The sequence below is a fragment of the Prinia subflava genome, chromosome 3, assembly GCF_021018805.1.
Source record: "Prinia subflava isolate CZ2003 ecotype Zambia chromosome 3, Cam_Psub_1.2, whole genome shotgun sequence".
In the NCBI taxonomy this organism is placed as follows: domain Eukaryota; kingdom Metazoa; phylum Chordata; class Aves; order Passeriformes; family Cisticolidae; genus Prinia; species Prinia subflava.
The window spans coordinates 36,424,515-36,440,338 of record NC_086249.1 but is presented as its reverse complement, the minus strand read 5'-3'; the positions used below and the strand labels follow the sequence as shown (position 1 = coordinate 36,440,338).

The window sequence follows — 15,824 nt, the reverse complement described above, 5'->3', positions numbered from 1 at the left end:
GAAATAGGAGTTGGGCTGAACGTATTAAAATACACTCCTAAATTTGAAAACTGCAGCCATCAGACCTTGTGGACATCTTACTAAATCATTTACACTGAAGTGCTGAGTACTTACAATATATCAAAGCTGATCTTGCTTTGATATATTTTAATGGGGTTTGAAGAGAGACATGACCACTCTTTAGCACGTCAGTGTAAAGTAAGAGGTTAAAATACAGAAGTACCATCATTGCCTGTTTCTTTTGGAGCTGTCTACTCTAAAATCTGTAGTTATTTATTTAATGAGGGCATCATCATTTCAGTACAGTTCTTTAGCAATGACCTCAGTTACTCTTTGTCCCTTCTTTGCAAAAGCAAAGTTTGTTGGTGTCTGCTTTTGATGTCAGCGATGGGAAAATAGGAATGCAACAAACCACTAATGCAAGAAATCTGAAATCTGCTTTTGTTATCAAAAGCTGGAACTACTGGATAGGAGGTCATTTGACACACCAGTGCCAGAATGATTTTTGAGTCTCCTACATATTTAAAGCAAACCTGGTTTTAATAAATAAATACAATTTGTAACAAGTTTTGACTGGTATTTGGTGAGATGGTCTTCAGCAGCACTAAAATGCATCCAAGTATAGTGTAGTTAATTATATTTCTCTTAATAATTTTGTAATATTCAGGGTTGGAATGTTTTTGTTATGATTTGCCATTTTTATGTAAGAGGGGAAATTAAATCTCCTTAAAGATAGTCCCAGCTTCAGTTTCTTCTCTTCTGCCTATCATCATATTATTGGCTCTTCTTTTTTTCCAGTGTATTGATAACTGGCAGGATAATTGCTAGTGTGTCAAAGAATTGGCTGAACATCGTCCAGACTGGCTGTTTTTTATAAAGTCAGTATTGGAAGGGGAGTTTTGTGTGGTAGGGCTCAGGGAGTGGTGGTTATGTCTATTATGACCACCTTTGTGGCCATCTGTGCAGCATTTCAGTCATCTCTCCATGCTGGGAACTGGTGAAAAAGGAACGACGGTACATGTTCCAGTGGACTGCCATCCCTGTCACCTTCTTAAGGCACTCTCTCGTCTTCTGTGAAAACTGCAGGAACATACCAGTTTAACTGGAGTTTTTCCTAGGCCGTTAGGGACCAAATCTGTGTGTTCCCCAGCCAGGAACCCGAGAGAGGGAGTCTGCAAGAGGCCACAGCTCTCTGGGGAGCTCAGAGCAGTAGCTGGGTATCTGCACACATCTGTTTCTCAGCCCAGCACATAGTGAGCCATTTTTCATTGTGAGCTACAATTCCACTGTGATTTTTCTAACACTAAGAGTAGATGAGAGATTTACCAAGTGCTTGGAAATCTTAATTCTGTTCTCTTTCATTTTGAAAATACCTTGATGCAAACTTCATTTAACAGCATTTCAGTCAATCTCTATGTAGTGTGAGATTTGTTTTCCTTTTAGTGCTTGCCATTAACCTACTGGGCCATGGCAGTTTGTGTTGACACTTGTTACATGTGTTTAAATCAGTTTGAAATGGAATTCTGTAAGGTCTTAGCAAGACAGTTTTTTGGTTGCTGACACCAATTTACTTTGAGCTGGTCTGTTTCCTGATGTGTTTTGAATCATTGTATTATAGTAAAAGATTATAGTCTTTTAGCAGCATGCAATTATAATTCCACCAAAAGAAAATATTGTTGAGGATGTAAAAGAATATAAATTAATGTTCAGTAGGTACACTGATCAGAAAGGGTAGAATAAGGTTATATTTACATTGGCAGATGTCAGAAAGAAGAGATCACTTCAAAGAAATAGAGAGATTAAATTTTACATTATTTGGCAGTTGTACTGTTGGGTTTTTTGTTGGTTGGGTTTGTTTTGTTGGTTTTTTTTTTCCTGGTACAAGTTATGCAGTAAATTTTCATGTGTAATCTTGAAAATGTTAACAACAGTGAAAAGGCCGACTATATATGATGTTAAGTACAAGGAAACATCTGAAAATAATTCAAAAGGATATATTCTCATGCCATCTTAAAATTGGGATTCTGGAGATAAAGGGGTGAAATTTTAACTACTCTGTTTATAGCATTACCTGACAAAGTACTTGGGCATGATTTTAATACTAATTCATTATGCTAATTTTCTTGTCTGTTATTGTGTAGCCAAGTGCTACAGTTAACAGATGCAGTATTTTAAATTCTTAAGAAAAGGTAAGTCCTAGTACTATAAAAGAAGCAAAACTAAAACTTCAGTATATTGAAAATGCTTTTGTTTATGTCTTGTGCCTTGTCAAAAATTTCAGATATAACTGTACTTTAAATACTAAATTAAATGGTTCTAAGGGGTGTGATGCTTTGAGAAAATTTGTTTTTTCTGGCTTGGTCGGAACTGAGACTTACCAGATAAGGATTTATATACCTGCTTAATCACTAATTTATTTCAGTCATTTAGGAATGACTGAGTCTGCAGTTACATTGCTTTAAAACAGATATTATTCTCTGCTTAAACAAGGTTGTAATGACAAAAATCAGGTAACATTCTTGAAACCTGTCAATTCTGTGAAAACGTGTAACAGGTATCTTGAGGAAATTAAATAATCCCTCTACAATATAATTGCACTTTTTTCTTGGCAAAGAAATCTGATAGCAGTTTTTGTTATATAGTGACATTGAAAGTTAGTTAGCAGTAAATGTTATCACTGACAAAGCTGTCGAGGTCACAGCATCCTGATGACGAGTCCCTTGTCTTGCTTTTTTGTAGGTATGCTTCAGAAATCCCCTTCAGTTGAAGATTTTGTGGATGCCCTCGTTTCAGACTTAGACCATGACTTTGAAACATTTATCATGGACTCATAACAACGGAACTGAATTCTTTTATGGAAGATTGCGTATGTCTTCATAATTGTGGATGAAAGATTGTCATTGGGTTTGCTTTTTGGTGAACGCTTTTAGAGTTTGACTGTTCATGTTGGTGAAACGGTAATAAAAACTTCCATTGGATCACCTGGTTTCGGTTATGGAGATGACTTTTTTCCATTGCTTAGGAGCTTAAGCATGGAATTTGAGAGAACAAACCCTCTAGCACGTACTGTTAAAAGATTTGATCGTGTTGGAAGAGAGTAAATGGGAATTGAACTCATCTTTGGGGTGACTGGAGGAGTATGAAAGGTCTTCTGGTGCAGACATTGATTCACTTTTAGGGTTTACCTCTTGATGTTATAGCCAGAGCTGTTCACACAGGTCTTTCTCACGTGCTTATGGATCTTCTTTAACTTTGTTTAACCATATTTCTTGTAGGAGTCCTGCACTGGGGAAGAGCAAATTTTGTTTGAAACAAAGGGAAAATTGGAAAGAAAGAAGTGAAAAAAACTAGGAGCTGTATTTGAGATAGGGAAGAGAAAGATGGGAGAAGTAAATCTGTGGTCCTGCTGGTCAGTAATGGAAAATTTTAGGTGAGGAGGAAAGAGATATGTTGCAACACATAAGAGAGACAAAGGAGTAAAATAGATATCCTGCAGCTGATCTGATCCCTGCATATTTGTTCACACGGAGACTTTTTATGATGAGTGGATAAGTTTGGAGAACTGCTTAAAGTACAAGGTGGGGCGGGTTTTGGAGGGGAAACAAAAGAATTCAAAACAAATATGTTTTTCCAGGATAGACTAGAGCAGTTTGGTAAGGTTGCACATTATATAGTGGATGATGAAGAAAGGCAATGTTATCGGTGGGTTCTTCTTTTTCCCTGTAAGTAAATTATGAAATGGTATTTGAGGAAGTTTTGAGGAAAAAAAAAAAAAGAAAAAACTGGTGATTTTTTTCTGTAGGAATGCCCTTGTTTAGAGGTCCTCTGTAGTTGTTATAAAAGGTATTGCTGCAAGTGTTCTGCTTAGCAGAAATCCAGTGAAAGAAGCAAGAGAGGAGGAGAACCAAAGCTGAGATGAGGGCAAATAACTGAGAGAGAAGCAAGTAAAGGTAAAAGAACTGAGCCAGAAAAAGTGGGTGTTTGGGAAGGGATAAATGAGAATGAGAGCTGATTGGATGATTTGTCCTCTTTTTAGCAGTATGTATAAAAGGATATTGTTTGATTTTATTTTTATTTTATAGGTTTTATTTTACCCTATTGTTTTTCACTGCCTGTTTTTGCAAGGTGGAAGTTGCCTTGTGCTTGTGTGAGTAGCACTGTCATTCTGGTAGAGCTGGGTTTAGACATTTTTGGATGCTTTGATTAAACCCCAGTGGGTGCATTTTCAGACACGCACCACAGCCAGGCTTCTGGCTTGTCCCGCTGACTGACTCCATTGTGTGTCTGCAGCTGATCCCTGAGAGGGAAGAGTGAGGGTTTTGCTTACCAACCTAGGTGGGCATTTTGCTGTTAGTAAAGTCATTAAAAAACCCACAAAGTAAGTGTCAGTTTAGGTGTGAGTGAAACCACATTGTGAAGATGGGAAGGCCTATAAAGTGTACAATAGCTGACGAATGTAAATGTAACAACCCATAGTGGGGGATTTAATGGAAGTACATTTCAAAGGGAATTCAAGGGTGTTGCTAAGGGAGCCTCGCATTGTTTGTTGCCTGGGTTTTGTACTGGAACAAACTAACGATTATGTTTGTCTGGAGCTGGCACAGGTTGAAAGATTCATTGTGACAAAAAGACCTTAGCAAACGGAAATCCTCGTGCTGACACGGCTCTGGAAGCACTGTGGTAAAGAAAATAAAGCATCATAATTGGCGGAATAAGCAGAGCAGTTACAATTACGAGATTGCTCCTACATTTTAATTTGAAAGAAATTCAATGATATTGGATTTAGTGTACAGATACCTCTTCAAACTATACGTAGTAGCCACATCGCTTTAGGCTCATGGCTGCTGTTACTTCCTTAATTCACCATCTCATTTGATCCTTCTGCAAACATTGAAAGAATGTTTGTCTTTTCAAGGTTTTATCAGAGTGGCATCAAACAATATCTTCCTAATATGTAATCAGATATCAACAAAGAAAGGAAGAAAATCTTGCCTTTTGCCAGAGCATGGTGGATTGCAGCTTATTGCTCAGATTTGTAACTCGTGGGGTGTCTGACAAAGATGGGAGCTGGTAGAAAAATAAATACATCTCAGAATGACAGCTTCAGGTTCTTTTATGAAGAAACTCTGTTGACTTCACTGATTTTTTTTTAATGAAATAACCTTTGAGGATTGAACAGTAGACATGATTAAGCCTCTGGAGAACATATTATACCACCACCATGAGGCTTACTGCAGAAGGGGAAATATTATTCTAAATTTTTTCACTTTTTTTGATAGTTTCTAAAAATGCTTCCAGCTGTTCAAATGTCTGATGCTTTTTCCTTTTTTTTTTTTTCTTTTCAAGAGACTTTTATTTTCCAGCAAATAATGTACTCTCAGTAACGTGAGACTTCTCTTGTGACCAGCAGTATAACTCTTCATAAATGTAAAAACCACTGTAATCCTTTTCCAGCATTCCATGCTTTCCCACTGGGGCTGCTGAACCAGCTATTCAAAAGTTTGCTTTATAATACTGTAACTCAGCATCAGGCTTTTAATCTGAAATTTACAATGTTTTGGGTTTTAGCTGCTATGGAAAATAAGTAGTGAACATCTTCAGAAGAAATTATACCCTTATGCAATCCTGAAATAATAACACGTAATTAGAACACATCAGAAAAGCACAGGTGGATTATGTTTGGAACTCTGAGGTGTGAACTTTGCTGCCTTTTTTTTTTTTTTTTTTGATGTTTGATGTGATTATTTTTCTGATTCACTGAAGATAGGCTGAAGTATTGTGTAATAATTACTTTCAGGTGACATAAATACAGCTGGTGCTGGATGAAGTTCTCTAAACACCAAAGAAGATAATAGGAGGAAAAGGCAGCAGTTAAGAAGGCAGGGAAGAGAAGGGAAATCAGGCAGGGAGGAATTGAATAGATTAGAAACCAGGCATGGTAATGGATTGATACAAGAAGGAAAAACCCCTCTGAGTGAAAAGCTTGGGCAGAGTAAAAGAGGGCTTTTTTTCCACAGCACTAGGTCTAAAATGGAAATTACAGCACTTCCAGGAACAGAAAAGGCAGAGGTGTTCAAGAATGTTTCTGCTTTTTGTTCAGTGGAATGCCAGATGGAAGAATTCATATCATGTGCTGATAAAAGCTGTTCTGCAGATGTTAAGTAGCTGCTCGTACAGCAAGTCAGAATCTAAATCAGTGTGCAAAACTAAAAAATGAATTTATACCAAAGTAAGAGAGCTTAGTGTTATAGATGACACTAAGATGGAAATGAAGAGGTGATTGTAACAGCAATATTGATGGCTCAGAAAATATGCATCTGTATCTATCAGAAGATCAGTGATGATAAGAAGCACATATTTGAAAGATTGAACACTGATCTGAAAACAAGTGTTTAACAAGGGCTGGTGGCTGAAATTAGACAAAGTTTAATGATTTCTAGTTTGTATGTTGACAGCAGGGACAACATATGAGAAGAGCTGGAGTTGACTGATCAGCACCAGGAATGTACATCAGAACTGGACTGTTTGCTGATAAACCTGCCCTAATTCTGATTACTTCAGAGAAGCCCTGCAGCCTCAGTTACACCAGGGGCAGGGTCACCTTTTGTGGTCCAACAAGCTGTGAGTGAGGAGAGTGTCTTCAGAAGGAGGCTTTTCCATGAGGGTAGCAAGTCTGTGCCTGCTGGATAACTGTCCTGCTGGAAACTTCCCTTTGTCTTCCATGGAGAGCTGGAAAAGCAGTGTCAGCCAGAACACCTCCTCTGCTTGCTGTGAAGTGGGAGGCACTGTGTGTCTGCTCTTTCAGATTGCTTCTGGGCAAAGTATTGGAGATTTTGTGTTCCCAGAGCCAGGGATTTCTTTGTGTGCTGTTGGGAACAAGTTGAAATCGGCACTTTACCCCAGCAGGTTTGCAGAGTAGCAAAAGGGAGCATTACATTAAAATTAGAAAGAATTCAAGAGTTAAAGAACTTGAGAATTGAAGATGCATGATAGCAGAAGGCAGGCACACAGATTTCCCTGGGAGAAGGACCGTGGGAGAGCAGCGAGTGTGCTCGGGGAGGAGAGGGGAGGAGATAAAAGATAAGGAAATATAAATCAGCACCAGCAGGGCTGTGTGTCGGCCCTTCTGATCTTCCCTGTGCTGAGATTTGTTTACTTTCAAGTCCGCTGCGGCTGCTCCTCAACAGCTGGCATGCGGAGCTGCACGGGTGTAGGGAATCATTACGGCTCCTTGTTTGGAGGAAGTATCCAAAAAATCTCCTGGAGACAAACTGCTGAAACCAGAAGCAGAATGGCAGTACAGATCTGACAGGATGACTGGTTGGGGTGCTCTGCTGCTGCGTAGAATTGAAAGCACAGAGGGAAGGGAGTGGGATGCCTCTTGCCAGCAGTTTCCAGAGCCAGTAGCTTCTAAGGCAGCTTGTAAGTGGCTGAAACTTGCCCTTCTGGCTGCCTTCACTCTTGGTGAGAAGAAACAGGCATCTTCAAAATGGAATATATCCTACCAGGTATATTCCTATATCCCTACCAGACTAAGGATGGGGATGAGCGAGTTCTTTTATGTGACTTTTGTTGGTCCAGTAACTAGAGAGAGAGCACAGATGGCTGGAATAGAAGTGTCAGGAATACTGGTTTCTATTCAGAACATCTCAGAGCACTGAACTTTTTTTTTTTTTAAGTTACAATTTTTAAATTGTCAAATGCCACCATTGTTTAGTTTTGCTGCTTGTCATGTATGACTGAGTTCATGCATCATTGGCAGCATCATGTAGTACAATATTAAAATAGCCACAGAAGATGCTGTGAATTTATCTGCAGGACATCTTGGGTTCTATGGAGTGCCTTTTGGCCATTGTCCTTCTGACTCCTTACAACTCTTTCACTTCACTCCTTAGACACCTCTAAGTGTCCCCATCTCTACCTGCTCTTGCAGCTGCTCTGGGACAGGACCTAGGGGATGGGAGGAGGCGAGGGATGCTTTGGGCTGTGACTGAGCCGGGGGTTGGGACCGTGGCAGAGGAAAAGCAGAATGGCAGCCTGGCAGGTTCTTCCCACCCTGTCCCAGCTGCTGGTGCCCATTCCGCCTGGAGTTCGTGTCATGCTCTAACAGCGTTTCTCTTCCGCCTTCCCCGCACTGTGGGGAAGCTGGGCCGTGGGGAAATGCCCTGAGTGGGATCCACTGAGAGGGGAAGCACTGCCAAGCTGGGCCAGGTCAGGGTGGATGAGCTCCTCTAGGTTACAGGCCACAGGACAGCAGCTCTCCATACTCTGCAGGCAGCTGCTCCTCCTGAATTCCAGGTAGGTGTTTGAAGGTGCTTGTCCCTTGAACATGGTCAGAAGCCAGAACATGTTTGGCTGATGTTTGCAGCAGCCCTAACCTCATCAAGCTCTTCTGGCATGCTCACAGCAGATTAGCAGGGCAGTTGTTAAAAATAGTCTATTAATGGTGCTCTTCAGAAGTAGCCGCAAGGCTCAATCATAGCCTACTTTCAGTATTTAAAATACATATGAAATGAAAAACATCTATAAGATCAGAAGGGCTTGCTGGTTTCACTTAGTGCACTCTCCAGCCCCACTTTTCTTCCTCACAAAGATGGAATCCAGTTAACTTGCAGCTCTGTGCACAGAGACAAATCCTCATCCAACATAAATTTCTGTAGCTCAGATGAAGTTATTAAAGACTTATGTTATTTATACCTGTTGATTGTTTTTCCCCAAGGTCATTTGACAGCATCCCAGCTCCTGGGTTGCTGAGCTGCAGCATCTGCTGTGGACAGCCAGGGGCTGTGTGGAGGTGGCTGAGCAGAGGTTGTCTTCAGCTTTGGGCAGCTGATAGGGCTGGAGCCCACAAATGCCTGCAATTTTTCACATGGATTTTAGACATGAAAAAAGGCATTAAAATTGTCTTGAATGCCTTGGCTTACAATGCTTCTGACATACAGATGTGCTCAGTTGTCTGCAATTCACTTCCAAGAAGAACACAGTTGTAAAAAATCTTTTTAAAAGAGAGCCCTGGGGGAACACAAGTGATAAAGCAGCTTTTATAACATACTGAAACTTCTATAAAGCTAATTATATATGTTATCAAAGTGATTCATGCTAGCCAGAGTAAATCCTACTCATTACAAATGAGAGTTGAAGTGACAGTTCATCGTCTCTTAACATTTGCACAAATATATTGCCTTTCCTCCCTGTGCTGTGACAGGGAGGTTGGGGAAGGAGTCCCCCAAGAACTGGAGGTGTCATTGCAAGAAGGAGGCAGTGCCATTGGGGTCCATCACCTCAGCTGACGGTGACAAGGTAAGTTCTGATCACACCTGATTCCTCACCCTCATGGCAAATCTTCTTCTTGTCTCCTGGAAGTTTAATTTGTTGTCTTGCCCTGAAGCCTGCCCAGCAAATGTGTCCCTCACGCAAGGGGAAGTGCCATGTGTCTGTAGGTATTTCTCTCCCTCAAACTGTTTAACATTGAAGGTCTTTTGCAAAACAGTGCTGAATTGCTGGCGGTGTTTTCTCTAAGCAGGGATTTAGATAACTTGTTCTACTTAATCAAATTAGCTATCTGTGATTTAATCTGGTGTTTAAGCCAAATTCCCAAGACAAATTGGTTTTAATAGTCTGTTCAGTTTGTAATCTCTGTTTTCCAAGAAAATCAGCTTTTATTTATTTTTGGGTTTTTTTGTGGGGTTTTTTGGGGTTTTTTTGGTTTGTTTGTTTGTTCTTGTTGTTGTTGGGTTTTTTTTGTTTTTTGTTTTGTTTGGTTTTGGTTTTTTTGTGGTTTTTTTCCTCAAATGTACATGAAAAACTGATGAAGGCTGGCCAAGCACAGGGAAATAGTTAATTTGACAATCAGTTTCTTCCTTTGTGAGCTATCCCATTCTCCATGCCTTTCCCTTGGTCTGTCAGAACTGTCTGTCAGCTGGTCTGGCACCTGTGCCTCTCTGGCTATAGCCAGTATTTTTTTTGTTCTTCTCTGATTCATGTTTGTTTCTCATCCCATCTTGCATCTCCGGCTTTAGCTTTATTTGGGGAAAAAAAAAGTTTTGAGAATTAAAGCAGGTCAGTAAAAGCTACAACCCCCCTTTTTAGAACTCATTCTCTGTCTGTCGGGAGCCTTTGTGCCAGCTGAGAACACCTGAGATCCCAGCCACCACACCCTGTAAAAGGGTCACTTCAGGGTAACCTCTGCAGAAGTGCAGGACTTGCTGAAGCAAACAGGACCCTCGAGCTTTGCTCTTCCTTTTCCATTATTCACCTGGGTTTTAGGCTGGAGGAGAGCGGCTGTGCACCTCTAATCAACGTCAGGACTGGGGAAGGTGACCCTCAGCTCACACTGTGCTCACCCAAGGGCCCCTCTGGTGCTCCAGCTGTAGGCAGGAGATCCAGCAGTGCTCTCAGGCAACTAGAGGACACGTGTGTGAATGCAGCATTAGCTCTGGACCTCTGAAACAGTGTGTAAGGGCCAAAGTCAGCATGGGGCTTCTGTGCTCGTTGAGAGGCTTTGTTAAACGTGAGCTCCTGGATAGTTTATGTATTGAGACCTGGAACCACAGTCACAGTATGAACATGGAAATAGGAGAAATAGGAAGTTGAGCTGGTGGTTTGGCTGGCATCCTAGAATTCTATTTTACATCCCCTTGAATGCTGGGGGAAGTGGTGGGGTAGATGAAAAGGTTTTTTGTGCATGTTGGAGATAATTCCTTGTTATGCCAGATCATTAAAGCCAGTTTTGAGTCTGTCTGTACTGCTGCTGCTCCTTACCACCCTCCACTCACCCTGAAATCAAACCCAAGTAAATCCTCCAGATAAATTTACCCTGTTTATGCTGACTTACCCTACAGAGAAATCCCATCTGGACTCAGGGTGTTGCTCTCCAGCCGTGCAAGGCTGATGCTGGGAGAGACAAATTCTGTCTCTGCAGCCATCTCCTTCTCCCACCTTTTATTTGCCTTTTTCCTATTGCTGTACCGTAAATACTACAGCCTCCTGGACACTGCTATTTGCACCAAAAATTAATACAAACGGAAACTAACAGAAAGGCATGCAGGGGCCATCTGTCTGTAACTTCTCTCTCCATTATCACTGCTCTAAGCAATTTAAATGTGAATAAACCAGCTCAAGTGGAAGGAAGCACTGGATTCAGCATGACAACTGGTTGGAAAAGAGTAGGTGTTAATATGCCCAGAGGTCATCTGGGGCTTGTAACATCTCTTGGCATGGCCTGTGGCGGCCAAACTGGTATTTTCCTACTCTTCAGGAGTGCTGGGGTGTTTGCCAGCAGCCTCCACATCTCACTGCATTTTCAGGATCATTATCAGAGGAGCTGCCGAATTGCCATCTCTCCTGCAGGGACTGAAAGATGTCCACAAAAATCTGGGCACTGGTGACACTGAGGGGATGAAGGTGGTGATAATCGGTAGATTTTCTGTGAGAGGGCTGTACTAGACTGGGCCTGCTCTTGCTGCTCAGCAGCACAGCCACAGAGTCACTGCCCCAAGAGTGTTTGTGCCTTCAGTGGCCTTCCCTGCTGGCCTGAGTCTAGCATGCCTCCTCTCTCTCTCCCAAAAGAGCGATGCTGAAGTGACAGTAGTTGTTGTCTGGCTCAGCTGGAAGTTTACAGTATTTAAATCACAGTTCCACACTCAGATCAGTGAGATGGGATCAGCTAGCAAAGGAGGAGGTCATTGAAGAGCCCTTACAGCGAGCTGCTCCCAAGGGAGCCACAGTGGTCCTGGTGGCCCTAGAGAAGCTGCTGCAGGCAGGCACTCAAGTCACATCCTCAGCTGCCTTGCTGAACTTGGGGCTTGGGAAGTGTGTTCTTATGAGCTGGTTTGAACTGAAATGTGTATGGAACAGCTGTGCTCATTCAAAAGGGAATTCAAAACACTAAAGAGGGAGTTAAACCTTGCTAAGGCCCACCAAGAAAATGTTGAGATCTTTTATTTTGACTTTAAACATGTAAATCACCTGAATACCTTACTCAGACTTACTTAAAAACTAATTTCAGAACCATTTATAGAGAGAGAGCCCACTGTCATTGTCTTCACACCATCCCAGATGGCACGATACAAACTTTACTCTTTTCTAGGATCTGTTTTGTACACCCTGCTTTCCATCTTGTCTTTTCTTCCCCTTTGGCACTGCTGATGAATGTTTCACTTTCTTGTGGCTCCTACTCCTCAGTGCTGCACTGAGCTGGCTGCCAGCTATGCCAGCTCTCTGTGCTGTTTGGAATGCCCCTCCTTACCCAGGTCAGCCTGAGACTTCACTATTGCTTTGTTAAAACATAAAGGAAGCAAAAATCCCCACCCAGAAGAACACTGGGAGAGCTTGCACGTGGTAGTGGCAACATTTCTGGACAGTCCTGAATCTGGGTATCCATACAGCACAAACTGACGGATGAATTGCAGACAGAAGTACATTCTTCAGCTGCTGGAGGTCCATGAGTAGTGCTAAGAAAAAGACTCACTCATCCACGCCAGTTTGCAGTTTCCCACTCCATCACCTAATAAAGAGACAGGCAGCCCAAGTGCAAACGCTCCTCTGTGGCCACAGCACGGCAGGACATTGCAGTGGTGTTCACATTTCCTGTGTAAAAGCCATTCACCCGCGGGAAGACTGAGCAAACACCAACAGAACACTTGGCAAAAGCAAAGGGAGAGGCAGATGCCGCAGTAACTCAGAATTGCTCCTGCTGCAGGGACAGCCGTGGCCACGGCATCGCTTCTGCCTTCGCCGGGGGCAGGTGAGGAGCTGCAGAGGGACTGCATCAGCAAGAGCCCAGCCCTGATGAGCAGCTGAAGGGGCTCTTGAAAGCCCCCACTTTAGGGCACTGTAGTTTTCTTTCCAGTAGAAGTGTAAAGATTTTAACAGCATAATGTAAAAATGTGTAATTCTGTCATTTACACTGGACCTGTTCACCAGCACTGGCCCGTGGGAACTCTTGCCTGTTTGGGCCAAAATTAGAATGGATTCCTTCTTCCACTTCTTCCATCTCACTGTTCTGGAGTTTTTGAAGTGTTTTAAATCATTAGTGTTAAAATAATTTCTGTTGAACTGAGTACAACCAAATAACTTGGATGTGATTTGGGCTAAATTATAATTAGCACTTCTAAGCAGGAGACTAATTTAACTGTGTCATCCTTTCTGCTGTAACTCCTCTGCTCTTTGGTGCTGTTTTCCACCAGCCTAAGAGCACAGGAGGGAATGCCCTGCTGTGTCTCAATTAACAGGTCAGCCCAACCTGCTTTGACTCACCCATTTAGGAAATTGAGTCGAATACCAGGTGTGCAAAGTAGATCTGATATGAAGGATTATTTGTTTTGCTATAGTATTTTGTGGTAAGATTATCTCAAGGAAGAGAAAGTGACTGTTCCTGCCAAAAAAGAGGACAGCTTTGTGTTCCCAGTCAGTTTAAACCATCACACTTCCCAGCTGACCTGCCTTATTTTTCTACAAATAATTTTTTTGCAGCACCTGAAGGTAAATCCTGTTACCAGCAATTTTTCCACACTGCCATGGATGGCTCTGTTTTGCTGCTGTGTCCCTGATTTTCATGGAGGATCCTTGCAGAAAAATCCCGATCAGGGCGTGTGCTTAAAAATCACCATTTTAAGCATTTTACCATCATCTTCCATTTCAGAAGCAGCTGTCTACAGATAGGAATCCAGCCAAATAAATCCCTGTGTCGATTGGCTTTGAATGTGAGCTCACTGCCTTTCTAAAAGCAAGCTTTACCCTGTGCATGTGTTACATCTTTCAAATTAATGAAATTAAGCCCCCAGTTGTGTTTTCCAGTGGCAATAGGGGATCAGACCAGGCAGTTGAGAATGGGAAACACAGGCCTGGAGGAAAGCAGACAAACAAGTACCCGGCAATTGCAACAGTGATAAATAAAGCAGACTGGTAGGAAAGGGCCATAAAACAGGAGGAGAGGGGCTAAGAGAGAGAGTCATTTCTTTCCTGAGTGGAAAGGGTCTTCAGTGTGTTACTGTTTCTGACATGGGACAGGGGATAGGGAGGACAAATCCTCCTGTGTCAAGAAAAAGGGGTAAATGCAGCATGTCTTCTTCACAAAATGGATTTTTTATGAAGACTAAGAAGATAAAATGCCTGGTATGCTTGAGGGGCAGGGTAATTCTAGAGAATAGAAGAGTTTTCTTTCTTACTTGTTTTCCCATGCAGCCCAGGGTTATTTAGCCAAGCTTTTAGTACACAAGTGGGAATTTTGCTGAATGATTCTCCAGTACAACTTTTATGCAGTTGTTTTTCTCCTTCTTTCCCTCTCCCTTTTTTTTTTTCTTTTGTTTGAACTACCCATAGGCAGTGGTTCAATAGCAGACTTTGAAAGAATGAGTTGTTGGTGTGGGTTGGGGTTGATCTGGTCAAAAATGTGGGGTTTGGGTTTCTTTTCTGGCCTGGTTACTGGGCCAGAAGTCAGAGCAGCAGTAACAGCAGGAAGCAGTAGCTGATTCCATCTTCTGGGTGGCATTAGGATATCTGCCTTTTTTCCATGAGAAAATGTAATGCAACTTAAGCAAAATCTGAATACAGTCTTTTTTTTTGTTTTGTCCAAAACCTGCGGTAATAAGGAAAAGAGCAGCGGTTGTCAGGCATTTAAACCCTCCAGCTCTCACAGCATGGAGTGTGACAAGGCCCAGCTGAAAGCCAACTTCTTGTCCCTAACATCAGGTAAGAACCACAGGAATATCCTCAGAGGAGCTGCAGCAGCTGTAGACCTTGGACTGGATGAAAAGCAAACATTAGAAACCAGATCCAAGGAGGTCTCGAGTCCAAAACTTTTAGCTGTTTTGGGGTCAACCCCTGGGCTAACAGATGATAATAATTTCTTTTTACTTACCTCTCTCAGCTGCTGCAGTTACAATACTGATACATCTGCAGAAGGTGCAGTATTGCATCTTTGGGGATTTGGGGGCTTCCAAGCACTTTTACAGCTTATTGTGTGCACCTCTAGCCCTGCGGAGGGAATCGGCTGCAGGAGGCTGCAGTGTGTGCTGGCAGTGCCAGCTCTGCTCCCTGTTCTCCCCTGCCTCCTGCAGCTGGTGCTGCTGCCCCCCACTGCCCAGCTTCCCCTCGCTGCAGAAAGGCAACAAAAAGATTTCTTCTCTAGAAAAAAAAAACATTTGGGCCATAAATGCCACAAGCCCTCCTCAGTGACACTCTGTGTATTAGGAGACATCACCTGGCACTCAGACGCTTTCCAGGAATCCCTGCTACAGCACTTGCCAACACCTTCAGTAAACTCCAGCACTACGTATTTGTTGCTGAAAGCCACAGGAGACGTAATTTATGGCATTCTTGAGCTCTTTCCTGCAGATCTCACAGCTTCTCTCTTTGTATTGAGAAGGCTGAACCCACAGGGCTTGCTTCTATTAACCCATCAATACAATGGGCACTTTATCACCTAATTTAGAGTCTCTTCTGCCTGAGCCCGTCTCTTCTGCCAGTGGAAAAACAGTGTATGAAGATAACTTTGAGGTAGTCGTTGTCCATAAAAAGCTGATTTGTCCTCCTTGAGTAAGCAACAGATCCTCCAAAATTTGAAGTATGTCTAAAGGTACAGCTTAAAATGAGGATTTCTTTAGATTGAGGGTTTAACATGGAGACTAGCTGCACAAACCTTCCCATAGAAATTTCCTTATGTGAATTTTGACAGCATTTTGTCAAGGTGTATACATTATTTTGGTCAAGGATTTTGGTCTCTTTGTAGTCTCAAAATATCAAAAAAGTGTGATGAATTTTGACAAAATGCCAGTGCTATTTGCTGGGATATTATGGGTCTGTTTTGGTACTACAGTCCGAAA

The 15,824-nt window shown here is 42.2% G+C and overlaps 1 protein-coding gene across 1 annotated transcript in view; it reads left to right on the top strand.

Annotated features, from left to right (window-relative positions):
• MIPEP (mitochondrial intermediate peptidase) overlaps positions 1–2,986 on the top strand; it is a 65,876-nt gene extending 62,890 nt beyond the window's left edge. Inside the window, exon 19 of the mRNA XM_063394681.1 lies at positions 2,740–2,986. Within this exon, the coding sequence (XP_063250751.1) occupies positions 2,740–2,834 (95 nt within the window). The 3' untranslated portion in view covers positions 2,835–2,986. The remainder of the gene's footprint in view (positions 1–2,739) is intronic.
• The last annotated feature ends 12,838 nt before the right edge of the window (positions 2,987–15,824 follow it).